Below are 17256 nucleotides of genomic sequence, written 5' to 3'. Positions count from 1 at the left end.
ATAAATTGTGTCAAGCAATCTGCAGGAAACCAAGTACAGGGATAGGGAATTGAGTTGGTCCATGTAGCATATTCTGTTTAGGCCATTTGTTCATCTTGTGAGGAACCTCTGAGGATGTTTCAGTTGTTGCATATGCCTCATCAGGTACATATTGGGGGGGGGGGGTGTTGAACTCAATTATTTGTCTGATGAAGGCCTAGTATAGCCAGGTAGTGACATTCTTGGACATAAATACCATAACATTGCTTATAAGTTGCACTGTATAGGCTGATTTCCTTACTACTCTATACACATGATGGTCAAAGACCAGGTTGCTGTCTACATGTGTTCCCAAATCCCTGATGAATGGGTCTACTCTTAGGGGTATATTATCAATGTGGTAGCTATAGCCATCTTCCCAAAGGATGCTATTATGCATTTCTTGGCATTGTGTTTTAGACTGTAACTCTGGCATCAGTTATGTGTTAAACTGTCCCCTAGATCACCCCTTTCTTACAGGGTACACTTTGTTGTGACAGTGATATATTGGCAGAAATGCCATCAATAAGGGCGCAAGAATTAGCTTATGCAAACAGTCTAATGAACACACACACACGCATGCCACATACAATCTCCCGGAGTGACCATTGTTTTGGATAGGTGCACTTCTTTGTCTATGATCAAGTGACAGAAATTTGGCCTAAAAATAAATGGCGCAAGAATACTTTCTGGAAAAAAATTGCCTTGTTTCTTACTCGTTGATGATATCCCCCAGAATAACCAAGAAGTCAGGTGTTGCCTTCGGGTTTGCATCCATCCCAACTCCCAGTGGACCCTGTGACTTATTTCTGTCATTCTGATTGATGGGGACAGTCACTACCTTTAGACTTAGATGATATTCACCACTTGAGATCCCAGTCTGATTCAGACCTGTTTTCTAAGGTTCCTCAGAGACAGAGTCTTAGAAAACAGACTTGCAAATGGAAGCACTTGCGCTTTTCTCCAGAGTCTGACACTGAAGACTTAGAGTAGGATGAAGGTGAAGGTTCTCCTAGATCCACTTTAGAAGATGGTGATATTCTGGAATTGATGAAACATAGAGGGGATTGGTCCACTGAAACCCCTTCCCCCAGATGAATCTGTGTTCCTCAAGGCCTTTGGTACTGACTCATCTGCATCCTGGGTGATACCACCCACTGATGCCCTCATAGATCTTGTGGCACAACAGGCATAGAAGGGCACTAATGTGGTGGAACCTGTCCTTAAGAAACCAGAAAGGATTTAGTAACTCCAAAGGACAGGAAACATTGGAGTAAAGGACCACCAGCAGATGCCATGGTAGTAGCAACAGCCACAAAAAGTAACTGCCTAGGGAGAGTTCTTCTGCTCATTCACCTAACAGGGAGTCAAGGGTGCTGGACAGATTGGGGAAATGGACTTATGCTTCAGTGACTTTCACACTTAGAATAATGAATTACCTTGTATACGTGACTCGTTTTCATAGGGACCTGACCAAGAAGCTTTCACAGTCCCTTGTGGGTAACTTACCAATGGATGTTCAAAAATCAGTGGACACCCAGCTGTCTACCCTGCAATATATCTGTAACCTGGCATGCATCTGCTGTTAATTATAGCTGATGTACAGCCAGAGCAGTAGGCACTGACATTACCATGCATCAGCATGCCTGGATGCATCTTTGTGTTTATGGCAGAAAGCTTTTAAGCATCTTTCATCAATGCCCCTTTTGATGGTTCCACTCTTTTTGTACTAGAAGTTAAAGAAATGCTTAATAGGAGTAAACAAGATAGAAAACTTTTCTCCACCCCACAAAAACCTTTTCAAGGAACCAAAGAGGTGGCAAAAAGATGTGGTTCAGAAAATCACAATGTTATCAACAAGGCACTTCTGGAGTCAGACCCCCAAAGGTAGAGGGAGAGGTAACTCAGATGGATATTGCCCAGTGGCAGAGGCAGACTGCATAGTCAGGGTTTTCACAGTCTTTTCAACTGGAAACCCTATCAGTGCTCCTGATGGGTTACCTGACTGCTGCACTTTGGAGGCAGTTGGGTGGTTATTCTTATACCCGCAAGCCTGATAGAACTTTACGTCAGGTTCTGGGGTGGTAAGGCTAATCACCAGAGGCAACACCATTCCCTTTTTATACCCTTCAAAGATGAAACTGAAGATTTTCTTCATGTTTCACTGTTGCAGTCATTACATTTGGGTAATCCTGCTGGCAGGTTGCCCTCAGTCAGCCTGAATTCCAAAGTCCTGGGTCCTGCATCAGCCGCTGTGGCCCCTTCCCTGACGTCAGGTCGTCAGGGGTACAAAAGCGGCTGACGCCATTTTCTTCAGTCTTTCTTGCCGTGCGGTGCCCAAAGCAGAAGCAGTTCACAAGTGCCGATCGGCCAACTCCTGAGATTTTCGTGTTCGAGTTTCAGATCCGAAGTCTTCAATAAAGCTAAGTACTCTGTTGGGGAAACTTTTTTCTTGCTCCAGACCGGTGTCAGAAAAAGTAAATAATTGTATTTCTTGTGGAAAGCAAATACCTCATAAGGATTTCCATTCTTACTGTATTCCTTGCCTAGGCCCTGATCACAACGTTTCTGTTTGTCGGTTTTGTGCTAGATTTAACCAACGCACTACTAAGTGTCGGTATGATTTTGCTTTAAACTATTTTGGACGCCAGTTTAGTTATCCAGAAATGTCGTCTGATAGCCGTCCGACTACCGGAGTTCACAAAAAATGCAAATAAAAGGAAAGAGATAGAAAACCGAGGCCCAAAACCGATGATGAAGCTTCTCCTAAACCAGTCGCCGGTTCTCAGTGAGGCGCTTTCGCAGCACCTGACGCCTGCTACTTTAGAGTCACAGGCCGCTACCGACTCCCACGTGGAGTCAGTCATGCCACTGGAAACTCAAGATATTGGAGCCTTGGATACTATTCCTTCAGATGGGTCCGGAGCCGCTGAGCAGGCACCGGCTTCTGAGAGTGTATTCAGACCTAAACATCTTTACATTAAACTGACTTCAGCTTCAAAGGCAAAGACTAAAACTCTTTCTAAAGCAAAGAAACAAACTCAAGAGCCACAAGGTCAGGCCTGTATGCCCAAAAAACAGATGCTCAAAATGGCCGAAGACTTGATTACCTTGATCAGGGGTTCCCATCCCCCTCCTGATAAGAGGCCTAGGCAAGAGACTGACTATGAATCTTCAGATCAGGTTTCCATTTCTTCTGATTCCTCTTCTGATCAGGAATATTCTCTCCCCCCAATGAGGATTCTGATGCTGAAGAATCTATACCTTCAACTTCTCCTCCAGAGGACTATTCTTTTGGGGAAACCTAGCATACCATGAGGGAGCATTTCCACTGGGAGAGCCAAGATTTTTCAGAATCTAAAAAGAGACTCAGGGATTTCCTTTCACTACCTCAACACAGGCCACTAGCCATTCCACCTGTGTTAGACATTGTAGTTGTGTTTTCAGAGTCTAGTCTTACCCCTGTCTCCTTACCTCCAGCTCCTGTTAAGCCTGACAGATATTACATGGTTCCTGACTCTCATAAATTCCTTTTTAAAAACTCTGCTGCAGACCCAGAAACTATTTCTCAGAGTCCCAAAGGAATTAAGGCTTCCACTGCAAAAAACCCTACCCCCTCTGACAGAGATTCTAGGGCACTTGATAGATGTGGAAAAAAGGTTTACACGTCTGCTACCTTGGCTATAAGGGCCTTAAACTGTCAGTTTCATATGCTCAGATATCAGCAACATGTCATGGCATTGCTTAAACAGAAAATGTTGTTAAACTCTGAATGTGCAGAAAACAAGGAAATACAGGATTTATTGCATGCAGCTGAGCAAGTTGGAAAGCATACTTTGCAATGTGGTTTTGATTCTTTGGAGGCCTCCTGCAGGGCCGCAGTTACAGGTTCTGTAATTAGGAGGCATGTTTGGTTAAAGGAACAAAATCTGCCTGATCATGTCAAAGTTAAATTATTAGATGTGCCTTTACAGCATGATACTTTGTTTGGAGTTAAGGCAGAAGAGGTGTTAAAGAAAATGGAGGACAAAGCTAAATCTATGCAAACGGTCAAAGATTTTTTACAAGTACAGCCACCTAGGTTTAGTAGACACTGGCCAACAAAGAATTGGTCCTTTCCTGTGTCAGACAGACAACAAAGGGGCAGATCTCAAGCGCAAGGTTCATACAGGTCAAAGCAATGGGGTGCTTCTACTTCCAAAGTTGGAGAAGACAAATCACAACCATACAGGAAATAGTCCCAATGACTTCTCCCCTGACTGCACCAAGCACTTATCTCCTGGCAGCACTCTTAGGGTGAAATTAGCACTTTTTTCTCAAAATTGGCACATTATAACCCAGGACAAGTGGGTTCTAAATATCGTGTCACAAGGCTACAGGTTCCATTTTCATACCCTGCCAAAGGCAAACGGCTGGCCAGATCTGCCAAAAAATCAATGGGCAGAGGCACAAAAACAAGTCTCATCCCTCATGGACATGGGGGCCATTCAACAAGTACCAGAGCAAGAGCAGGGACAAGGATTTTACTCAAGACTGTTCTTGGTATCCAGAAAGGACAAGACCTGGAGTCCAATACTGGACCTATCCATTCTGAACACATTCCTGGATATACCAAAATTCAAGATGTTGACTTTGCAGCAGCTTCTGCCCATGCTGGGCAAGAACGCTTGGCTTGTGACTTTAGACCTAAAAGAGGCATACTTGCATGTCCCAATCAGACAAATATGCAGAAGATACCTCAGATTCAAGGCTGGCTCAATGCATTACCAATTCTCTGCACTGCCCTTTGGCTTATCTACTGCACCCAGGGTCTTTACAAAATGCCTGGCACCAGTAATTGCATTCTGCAGACAAAGAGGAATACAAATATATCCTTACTTGGATGACTGTCTAATTCAAGCAGAGAACAAGGACATTCTTCTACAGCATCTGGCGTTTGTGAAAAGACTTCTAACATGCCTAGGGTACACAGTCAATGAAAAGAAATCAAAACTAGTACTCTCTCAAGAGATAATATTCCTGGGTGCAAGCTTAAATACAACTGCCCAGATGGCTTATCTCATGCCAGACAAACAAAGGCAACTGACTACCTGTTTCAAAATGTTGGCAACAAAGGCCCAGTTATCTGCAAGAAAAATTCTGCAGGCTTTGGGCTTCATGGCATCCTGCATCCTACTAATTCCATATGCAAGACTGCATATGAGGAAACTTCAATGGTACCTAAAAAGTGTTTGGACTCAACATTGCCACAGCCTGGAAACTATGATTACTCTCATTCCCTGCCTGCAACAGGAGTTTTGATGGTGGGCAAAGGCTTGTCATCAAAACAAGGACAGCCATTCACATTACCCCCAGCCAGGCAGACACTAACAACGGATGCATCAGATTATGCCTGGGGGGCCCGCAGGAAGATGCATTCAGGACGCATGGCCCTCAAACCAAATGCATCTACATATTAATCAAAAAGAGATGCTAGCTGTTCAAAATGCCCTGACAGCCTCCAAGGACCTACTTCATCCAGGACAACTACTGATAAAGACAGACAACACCACGGTCATGTGGTATATAAACAAGCAGGGGGGCACACATTCTTACCCCATTTGCAGACTAGCCATGACCTTGTGGGACACAGCATTGACTTACCAAGTACATCTGCAGGCACAATTCCTGCCAGGAAGGAAAAATACTGTGGCAGATGAACTAAGCAGAAACCTCATGGATTCCCACGAGTGGCAGCTGGATTCACAAGTCTTCAGCATGATAACAAGGAAATGCGGATGCCCGGACATAGATCTATTTGCCTCCCCTCACAGCTACCAGCTAAAAAGATTCTGCACAAGGATTTACTACAGACAAGCATGGAAAGTAGATGCCCTATCTTTCAGCTGGAAAAACCTATCAGTATATGCCTTTCCCCCACTGCCTCTCCTCCCCAAGGTACTCCTAAAGGTCAGACAGGAGAAGCCAAAGATAATACTGATTGCCCCAGACTGGCCCTGTCAGTACTGGTATCCAGTACTAAGGAACTTGTCTCAATGCTCAGCTTGGACAGTACCTCATCTACTGTCCCAGCAAAACAATCAGATCCTGCACAGCCAACTCAGGACTTTAAACCTGGCAGCATGGCGGATAATGTAGTCATACAAAACACACCTCTCAGTAAAGCTGTGATGGATGTCATTTTGGAAGCCAGAAGGCCTAGTACTAGAAAATCTTATGCTGGAAAATGGAAGAGATTCTGTGCTTGGAACCAGGCACAAGGAACTGATACAGTTGTGCCAAATATTCCTCAGATTTTGCAATACTTAACTGAGATGCTGGACAAAGGCCTATCTTTTTCATCTATTAAAATTCATGCCTCTGCCATTTCGGCTCATTACAATGCAGAGCCACAAATCTTTTCTCATCCCTTATTAAAACAGTACCTCAGAGGAGCCAAACATTTAAGGCCTCCAAGGAGATCACCAATGCCTGCATGGGACCTCAACTATGTCTTGGAAAAACTCACCCTGCCACCTTTTGAGCCAGCTGCTACTGCTGATATAAAGTTTTTATCTTGTAAAACAGCTCTGCTCTTAGCAATAACTTCTGCAAGACAAGTTTCAGAGCTACAGGCATTCATGGCTGTGGAACCTTTTATCATTTTTATCCAGACAGAGTCTCTCTGAGGACAAACCCAACATTTATGCCTAAGGTCGTGTCCAGTGTGGCTCTTAACCAAACTATTCACCTGCCAACTTTTTATCCAAATCCACAGAACAAGGGGGAGAGAATTATGCATTCTTTGGATGTACACAGACAGCTTAGATTCTACTTGGACAGAACCAAAGTTTTCAGAAAGACAGAGCAATTACTAGTGACATATGCTGCAGGATCACAAGGAAAGGCTATCTCAAAGCAGACTATTTCAAAGTGGATAGGCCACTGCATTCGTTTTGGCTATGCTCACCATGACAGGCCCGTGCCTAAGGGCATTAGGCCACATTCAACCAGAGCTACAGCCACTTCAGCAGCCTTTCTCAGAGGAGTACCTACCAAGGACATTTTAGAGGCTGCTACTTGGGATTTAGTGCACACCTTTACAAAGCACTGTCATCTGCCACTCTACTCTAAATCCAGGGTAGGCTTTGCCACTGCAGTTCTGCAGGACCTCATAACCGCTCTTAATGCTGTTTAGCTCCAGCCTCCCAACCATAGCTTTGGGACTCTACCTAAATGTAATGACTGCAACAGTGAAACACGAAGGACATAGTACAGTTGTGTACACTTACCATAAATGTAGATGTTCGAGTGTATTCACTGTTGCAGTCCAGGTTACCCACCCACCATCCCCCTTTTCTTCTGATGGAATCTATCTTTCCTTCTCTGATTTATACAACCTATGTGGTGTATTTGCTTGTAGATGAAGGTAAAGTTTATATTGATGCATATAATTATATATATATATATAAATTTTGGCAACCCTTTTAGGGGGCACCTGACTTCTGGGTCAAGAAAAACTCAAGAAAAAGGTGTCAGCCGCTTCTTTTGTACCCCTTACGACCTGACGTCAGGGAAGGGGCAACAGCGGCTGACACAGGACCCAGGACTTTGGAATTCAGGCTGACTGAGGGCAACCTGCCAGCAGGATTACCCAAATATAATGACTGCAACAGTGAATACACTTGAACATCTACATTTATGATAACTGTACACAAGTGTACTTTTCCTGATATTCCGCCCAGTCAGTTGGAATCTGCAGTAACAGAGGTTTCAAAGTTCCTGGAAAAGAGTCATCTAATGGGTCACCAGAGACCAGTTAGGATCCAGAATCTATTCCAGGTTCTTATATTGCCCAGTGGAAGAGGCAGACTGCATAATCAGGGTTTTTCACAGTCCTTTCAACTGGAAACCCTATCAGTGCTCCTGATGGGTTATCCGACTACTGCACTTTGGAGGCAGTTGGGTGGTTATTCTTATACCCGCAAGCCTGATAGAACTTTACGTCAGGTTCTGGGGTGGTAAGGCTAATCACTAGAGGCAACACCATTCCCTTTTTATACCCTTCAAAGATGAAGCTGAAGTTTCCTGCATTCCACCCAGTCAGTTGGAATCTGCAGCAACAGAGGTTTCAAAGTTGCTGGAAAAGAGTCATCTAATGGGTCACCAGAGACCAGTTAGGATCCGGAATCTATTCCAGGTTCTTTTTAGTTCCAAAAAAGGTAAGAGACCTCAGACCAGTTTTGAACCTCAGCCATCTCAGTCAATTCACGAGACAGATAAAATTCTGGATGGTCATGGTACAGTCCATATTGCCGCTGTTGAGGAAGGGTAATTGGATGTGGTCTGTAGATCTCAAGTCCACCTACTATCACATAAAGGTACAGACATGATCTTCTGTTTCTGTCTGGAAGGCAATCATTTTTAATTCTGAGCACTGCTGTTCGGTTTCACCACAGCCCCCCCAGGTGTTCACAAATTTTATGGCAGTGTTAGCATCTCATCTCCGACTGCAAGGGATCCAGGTGTTCCTATACCTAGACGATTGATTCCTTACTACTACTTCTAGGGATCTATTGGTACAACAACAGAACCTATTACTCCCCTTTGCACAGTTACTGAAGGTCACAGTCAGTCACTTTTACTGAGAGGTCACAATCAGTCAATCAAAAAAATCATCTGTCTCCCACACATCAAATTTATAGGATGTCACATCAACATAGCCCTTCAAATTGATAAGCTTCCAGATGCCAGAGTGCTATCCCTACATCTAGTGGTCTCACAAGTAATTCAGCAATCTCTTCCTCAAGCAGGGTTGATTATTTGTCTTTTTTAGGATTGATGGCCTCTGTCATCACATTAGTTCCCTTGGCAGTATACCACATGAAAGTATTACTGTGGACTTCTTCAGTTATGTGGTTCAAAGTCTACATCCCCTCCATACCAAGATTCATCTCACACAAGTTTGCAGAGATCATATCACATGGTGGATAACCGCCCCATCAGTAACAGAAGGAAGATCCTTTTGTCTACCAAATCCCCAGACCACAGTAACCATGAACACTTCACTTCTGGGGTAGTGGGGACATTTGGAGGGGAAGACTGTACTAGGTGTTTGGTCACCCCTAGAGGCCAACCTTCACATCATGATCTTGGAGGTGAGAAAGGTCCTCCTGGCATTACAGGCTTTACAGAACTTCCTCCCCAAGGGTGTGATATCCACCCAGATCGAAAACAATCATATCCACTTTGCCAGGAGGCCATGAGAGTATGGCAATGGGTTATGTCTTCCAATAGCTTTCTGATAGCATACCACATCCTGAGGACATCAAATGTGCTAGAAGACAAGTTGAGCAAGTCAGTTCTACTTTCTCATGAGTGGTTTCTCAACCAGACAGTGGCAAGAAAAATTTTCAGCCACTGGGGCCAACCTTGCTGCAACCTCTTTGTCTCATACCTGAACAACAATTGCAGCAGTTACTTTGTCCTAATCCCTGTACAGGGACAGTCAGCAAGGGATACTCTAATTCACAATCGGTCCTCATGTCTTTTTTACACCTTTCCCCTTATACCACTTTTGATAAAATTCATTAAAAAAGCCAGAAGGTGGAAGACCAGAACAATCCTTATTGTTTTATTTTGGCCCCATCAGGTTTGGTTCTCCTTCTTTTGGCTTAATTTGATATGCCTGTCTTTGGATGTTGGATCCCACATCAGGTCTTCTGAATCACCCATCCAGATTGCCTGTACTAGACCTAAAAGCACCAAAGTTGACTGCATGGTTCCTCCAGTACCAACAATAGCCAGAGGTGCCAAGCTTTCCTCTTAGGTGTTCCACATTATTTCTGCCTCTGAAAAACATTCTGTAAAAAAAATAAAAAAAAAAAAGATTTATCAAAGCAAATGAAAAAAATATTCTGTTTGGGCTTCTTCAGGAGGATTAGATCCCCTTTCTGTTCTTCTGCCATCTATTTTAGATTTTCTATTCCTATTAGAAATTTTCAGAAAGGGTGCAGTTACTCCACTGTTAAGGTGCAAATGGCTGCTATTTCAATTTTTCACACAGGACATAATGACAGTTCTGTAGTCTGTCTTAAAATCTCCAAAACCTTCCTCAATGGTCCTTTTTTTACTCAGACCTCCAATCAGGTATCAGATTCCTTCATGAGACATTACTATTATGATTCAAGCTGTAACTCAAAAACCTTTCAAACCAGCAGCTTCAGTAAATTTCAAGTTTCTATCATGAAAGGCTGTTTTTCTCATTGCAATTATATCTGCAAGACAGATGCCAGAATTACAAGTACTATCTTGCTATTATGCATTTCTTGGCATTGTGTTTTACACTGTAGCTCTAGCACCAGTTTAGTCCGTGTTAAACTCTCCCCACAGATCACCCCTTTTTGACATGGTACACTTTGTTTTGACAGTGATGTCATGTCAGAAATGCCATCTGTAAAGGTGCAAGAATTAGCGTATGCAAACAATCTAATGTGTGTGTACACAAGACACACACACACACACACACACACACACACACACACACACACACACACACACACACACACACACACATAAGCAGGTGCATGCACACACCACACACAGTCTCCCTGGTTGACTATTTTTTGGATTGGTACACTTCTCTGTCTGTGATGAAATGACATAAATTTGGTCAAAAAAGAATGGCACAAGAATGCTTTACGGAAAAAAAAATTGCCTTGTTTCATACTCATTGAATATATTCCCAGAATAACCAAGAAGTCAGGGGTTTTCTTCATGTTTGAATCCATCCCAGCTCCCAGTGAACTCTGTGACTTATTCTTCTCATTCTGATCGATGGAGACAGCTAGTAACTTTAGACTTGGGGGATACTCATCAGAGTTCTCAGTCAAATTTAATCCTGTTTCCTGAGGTTCCCCAGAGGCAGTGTCCTAGAAACAGCATGCACTTAATCTTTTCTCCAGAGTCTGACACTGAAGACACATATTTGGATGAAAATAAAGGTTCCCCTAGATTCCCTCTGGAAGATGTCACATTTGGTGATATTCTGGAATTGAAGAAATAGAGGGGATTGGTCCACTAATCATTTTTCGTAAAGACAGAGTAGCCTTGAGAACTAATTCTTCTTTCCTACTGAAGTAAATTTGAATCAATTTGTCAGCCTTTTCCCCATGTTCTTTATCAAAGGAGAACATATCATACACATGCTACATGTTCACAGGCAGCTCAGATTCTATTTACATCGAACCAGGGGTATCAGAAAGTCAGATCAGCTGTTCATATCCATCTCTAAAGCGAAGTTGGGAAAAAGCATATGAAAAGTCACAATTTCCAAATGGCTGTTGGACTGCATTTCGTTGTTTATAATATCTGGGGTTTTCCCCTGTGTAAGAGGCCAAAAGAACATTCAGTGAGAGCAATAGTTGCATCTACAGCATTCATGAAGATCCCGTTGATGACATTTTTGCAGCAGCAACATAGTCCACAGTTCACACCTTTGTGTCTCATCACAAATCGGATGTGTAGTCCAGAACATATGTCTGCTTTGATTCCACTGTTCTTAGGAATGTCCTTCCTTGATGTCATCAGGAGTTTTTTTTTTTTTTTGCAGCTTGGGAATCTGTCCCAAAGGTTGAATCAGACAAAAGTAGATGACATTGGATATGAACGTTATGTAATTACCATAATGATGGGTCCATGTTGCTTCATTTCCGTCTAGTTCATGATCTCTCCCACATCTCTCCTTCCCCCTTCCAGTATTACTTCTGCCGATTGGGCAGACCTCACCTAAGACCCTAGTTGTTAAAAAAAATTCCTTTTATACAAACATACTGCTGTATTATTAGCATGATCTTGACACCTAAAAGATGCTTCAGTTATAGGAGGGAATTAGTGTTCTTTTCTGGGTATATGTCAACAAACTCACTCTGTGGTAATTTAGTGGAGAGGAGGAAATTATGAGTAGGGGAGGAGTCAGACCCTCAGATCCACAGCTTTAGAAGAAGGTGCCGAGGTCAGATCCCACAACCCAAAGGTTAAACTGGATGAAAATGAGACAGCGCTGATCTATCGTTATACTAAGTAACTTTCATATTTGTCAGAGTAAAGAAATATTGCATTGTCTCAGTTTCTTATATAAACTCCCCATGTTTCCTCATGGGAATGATTTTGTGGTAGAAGTGAGAGAAAAATACTGCATGTCAGTATTAAAAAAAAACTTGCATGAGCTGTGCTGTTGGACACCTTTGATACACCTGTGATTCATCACCTACTTTGAAGTTGCACTGCATGCTGATCAGTGGCATTACTGTCAAATATCTGGCTTCAGGGCAACTTATTGATAGTACAGTTCTTTTGAATAGTGCTTGTAGTAGTTATGTTTTCCTGTGCTATTCACTAGTTGCCTGTGTAGACTCTCCTCCATTGGGATTTTTGGACACAGAAAAGTATTATTTGACACTTCTGGAACTCAAAAATCTGTACAAGTCACTGTTTTATACTAATATATTCTGCACCAATAGTAACACACTTAACCAGATAGATAGAGTTAATTAAAGAAAAAAAAAAGAATATAATTTCAGTTTTACACCGTATGTTGGAGAGGGAAGTAGTACAGCTATTTCAGATATGTCTGCTCTGATATAAATCATTTATGGAAATCTTTATCACTGCAGGAATAAAGAAAAAAATTATAAATATATATCTATGGGAGAATGTTGCAGACTATAGCACATTTTCCTTCAGCTTAAAAAAAAAAATATGTATGTGTATCCCTGAGGGGACCCTGATATTTCTTCTGTGGATAGCAGAACAAATAAGGTGCAAGACTATGTTCTTCCTAAAGAATAACCTTTGCAACCAGTCATAGACTTGAGTGTTAAAATGCTGTACTGTTGCTGAATATTATCATTAGCTGTAATTGTACAAGCCACAGTATTAAAAACTAGTGCCCCATATATTTATCACTACTTTTTATTTTGTTTAGGTTCAAGATTCTCAAAAGAAGACCATAAACTGCTTGGACAGAAGCTCACGGACATGCTGGTTTCTAAAGTTGGCTGTAGGAATCTAGAAACACTGGATGATCCTCAAGAAATCCTTAATTTACTAATTGACTTGGTATGTATATTACACAAACGCCTGCTTGTGCACATAGACCACACCTACACTTGAGAAGCCATTTTTATAGAGTAACAGTATTACAAAGACTTGATCACTGATATGCATTGTAACATATCTGCAAAGTGTACTAAATAATAAGTTCTGGGTAACAAACACATTTTGTAAATTTGTAGCCTCAGTCAGATGCATAGCTGAGCTGCTGCAAAGTGGGGCAGCTGCCTTGGGGGTCAGGGTGTTAAGGAGCATGATCTGGAGATATTCAGTCATTAGTGCACTACTGGCATTTAGAAACAGTCAGGGCTGAAGAGCTTCAGTACTTTGTGCGTGATATAAGATGTAGCAAGTAGTTTGCTACATTTCTTCAAGAAGAAAGGGCTTCTTCTTTTTTCTGTCCTCAGGTTCATTTTTTTTTTTGTTCTCAGCTACAAGACAATATATTTTGGCATCTTAGTTGAAACACTGGGGGAGAGCCAGATTGGCATAGGTACCAGATATAGATAGGTATGGCTCTGATTTCAGCTGACACACTTAATAACCTGCTGGCCTTCAAGAAGTTTGACTGCCTTAACACCATGGTGATATCTTCTACTTTACATAAAGATATCAAAATTATTTTTGAAATGACTTCTGATTGTAAAGAGAAGCTTATTCCATAGTTTTGGAAGTCTTTGTGTAAAACATCTCTCATTCTTGAATCACTGATTTTAACTAATATTAGTTGTTGTTGTGTCTTTCGGCTTTTCCCGGTTAGGGGTTGCCTCAGTGGAACTCCGGTCCGCTAATGATTGGCAGTAGATTTTTACATGCCGAGTTGACGGCCCTGACGCACAACCTTCAACGAAGGTACGCCCATTCACGCATGTCTCCACACAGAAGATGCTCTAGCTGAGAATCGAACAGGACAACGTCTTACTGTGAGGCGACAACACTACCGCAGCACCACCACTGCAGATTAACTAATATTAATATTATTATAAATATTAACATTAATATGTCCTCAGTGATGAGTGAGTGATTAGTGATTATTTTCCTCATCTGCTTCAAATTAACATCACTGATAACCACAACATCATCATTCCCCATATTTCTAAAATGTAAATACTGTGGCCTTAATCTTTAGCCTTCTCTAACTTTTTCAAATCATATAGACAAAATGACTAACAGTACTACCTCAGCTTAAACTCTGCTATAGAATATCTTTTATTCTCTCCTTCAGCCCAGTTTTCCCTAACCAAAAATGTTCTCCCTAAAGCAGAATGTGGTCTTTCTCTGATTACCTTTGCTCAGCACACAAATTCCAAAGACTTCGGATCATAGTGGAAAAGGCCAGGTCGGATCCGGTTTGGATCCCAGACCCATCAGTTGAGGAAGAATGAAAATGGACAACACACATCAAATGTTATGGTGAGTACATAACTTTTTACTTTACTGTTCATAGGTTCATAGCTAAGTACTAGGCTAGCTGCCCTTATGGGCCATTTTAAGCCTAGTCAATTTCCCTTCCAAAGGTGAGAATCAAACCCTGTTCCCTGTGTTTGTGACGTAAACACCTTAGGCATTATACCAACCTGTAACACCTTTTAACTCTCACTTGCTGTCTGTTTCTGTGTGCATAAGACTCTATAACAAGCATAAGGTTTGCAGCAAGTACATATTTGTTCTAAGTCCACGGCCGGCCTTAGGCATAGGCAAACTAGGCGACCGCCTAGGGCGCTGTACAGGACGGCCTCGTAAAGGGTGCAATTTGTGTTTATTTATTTATTTTAATTAATTTACTGTTCTTATTATGCAAACGCATAATAAGAAAGTAAATTAATTAAAATAAATAAACCATAGGGTGCCGGAATCATAGGGAGAGGAGGGGGAAGCGAGCACCCCTCCCACTTTTATACCTGCAGGTTTGGCCAGGACTTTAACAATTAACAAAAAAAAAAAAAAAAAAAAAAAAAAACTTCACTCCATGGTAGTGGAGTCTCCTCCTTTAAGGAGGAACATGCATGCATCACATCCACGTACGCCAACATGGATGTAAACACTTTCTACAGTTGCATGCGGAAATTAAACAAGCAGTTTTAGAGAAGGGTTAACGCCATGTGTACGCATGTGGCTTCAGATTAAAAAGAAGGTAAGTGTATGTGTGTGTCTGTGTAGTTTAAACTGGGCTTCTTTGTGCGATAGTGTGTGTGTGTGTGTGTGTGTGTGTGTGTGTGTGTGTGTGTGTGTGTGTGTGTGTGTGTGTGTGTGTGCCTTAAGTGAAGGTTCACTCATCAGAGCTAACCTGGTTAAAAATAAATAAATGAATTCCTGCACTTCTCCTGAATTATTAATGTTTTACTAATATGTGTTGCCACTGCTAAGTAACTTATTTATGCACTGATGCCCAGATTACTAAATGTATAACAATCTGAAACATCTTATCAAAGAGAGTGAACTAATCTCTGTACTGATGCCTGCCTTACTTAATCTATAACAACTGGCAAATCGTATGATTTCTAGTCAATTATTTACTGCACTGGTTCTCATTTTAACAATATGTAACAATCTGTGGCACTTTTTCTGTGCTAGTTAGATAATTACTGTTCTATTGTGTATATTACCAATGTATAAATGTTACTTAGCTAAATGCTTCATCACTGCATGTATCACTGATGTTTAACAATCTGTGGTACATTGTTACTGATAGTTAATGAGTTACTGCACTGATGCTTGTATTACTGATATATAAAAATGTCAGTGCCTTCCTTCTGTTCATAATATCATTCTGTTTCACTTCTCTTTTTCCTGATGTTTCATGCCTGTCTTTGTTCCTTGGCTTCCACAAAGGCAAAACCTCTGGTCTTGTGAGCTTGACCTAGTTAAGGAAATAAATAAACAGAATGTGCGATGATGGGCAGCCATTTAAAGTACACAACATGCTACTCAGCAGCAGACATACGGACTATAAATTACTGTTGTGGCATTCGCAAAACATTAAGCTCTTTTAGAAAATGGGACTTTATCAGGTCTTAAAATGGAGACCACGGTATAATCCAAAAATACTGGAAACTGAAACTAAATTAAAAGTAACACACAGCCTTCACAGCTGTAAGAAGGTGTGCATTGTTAGAAAAAAGTAATAACTACGTAAGATGAGGCCACTGTTTTCCATTATCTGTATATAACAAAGTGTCATTGGAGATGTTATTACCTGTGATGTCTCGCTTCCAGGACATGCATTCTAATATGATGCTCTCCCTTCTGAATGGAAGTGCTAACTGTTGTGATGTTGAGATGTGAGACATGTAATGGGCATACATACCATGCTCCAAATATGCCCATCTATGCAGCTATGACAGAGGAAGCACACTAAGGATTAAATGTTTATTCATGGTAAGAAAATATAGCTCTTTATGTCCAAAGTCACACAACTTCTGCTTCAGAAAAAACAATCCTTCAGGAACACAGTAACTCTTAAAGCTATTTATTTCAGCATTCCTTTTCTGAGCAGTCTATGTTTTCAATATCCCTAATTTTAAATTAATTAAATGTTTGCAATTATTCTGACAAATCTTGCTCTGTATGAATTATTACACAATCTTTCCGGTGTCATCTTCAGAAAAGAAAGCACACAAAAGTTCTAAAATATGACAGAGTATTATGCTGATAATTACAGCTCTTCAAACAATAAATAATTTCCATGGCCTTTGAACATTCAAATAGGTATGATCTGATGTATTTTTTTTCATTGATAGGTGCATAGATTTTATGGATAAGCTCAAGGTCCATTGGCAGTTGATGAGTTTGTTTCCCCCGATCCCCTGTTAACCTTAAAGGTTATTGACACAGTCATCCAATTCCTTCTGGAAGTTATAGATTGATGGACCAAGTTTAATTGGAAGGGGGAGTTGATTCTATAGGCAAGGGCTTCTTTGAGCTATGAAGTTGTCATATTTTGCATTATGGTTACTATTCATTTTAATTTAAGCTGAATGTCGTTTTGCACTCAAGTCACCAGCGGGGATTCTAAGTAAGGAGTCCTTTAATCAACGCACTGTATGTAAGGCATAAGTCTCCTGTACGAAGGTGACTAGATACAAGACAGAACGTTACCTCACAATAATTTTAGTATTGATTTCAGGTGTACACATCCTCCTTATG

General features: G+C 41.3%; 1 protein-coding gene across 1 annotated transcript in view; it reads left to right on the top strand.

Annotated features, from left to right (window-relative positions):
- Positions 1-17256, top strand: part of CCDC125 (coiled-coil domain containing 125) — a 1485470-nt gene that overhangs the window by 1343293 nt on the left and 124921 nt on the right. Inside the window, exon 10 of the mRNA XM_044063882.1 lies at positions 12983-13116. Within this exon, the coding sequence (XP_043919817.1) occupies positions 12983-13116 (134 nt within the window). The remainder of the gene's footprint in view (positions 1-12982; positions 13117-17256) is intronic.

The sequence above is a fragment of the Protopterus annectens genome, chromosome 2.part2, assembly GCF_019279795.1.
Source record: "Protopterus annectens isolate FY-2018-M chromosome 2.part2, PAN1.0, whole genome shotgun sequence".
NCBI classification, from domain to species: domain Eukaryota; kingdom Metazoa; phylum Chordata; order Ceratodontiformes; family Protopteridae; genus Protopterus; species Protopterus annectens.
The sequence above is the reverse complement of the archived record's forward strand: the minus strand, read 5'-3'. Positions and strand labels throughout refer to the sequence as shown.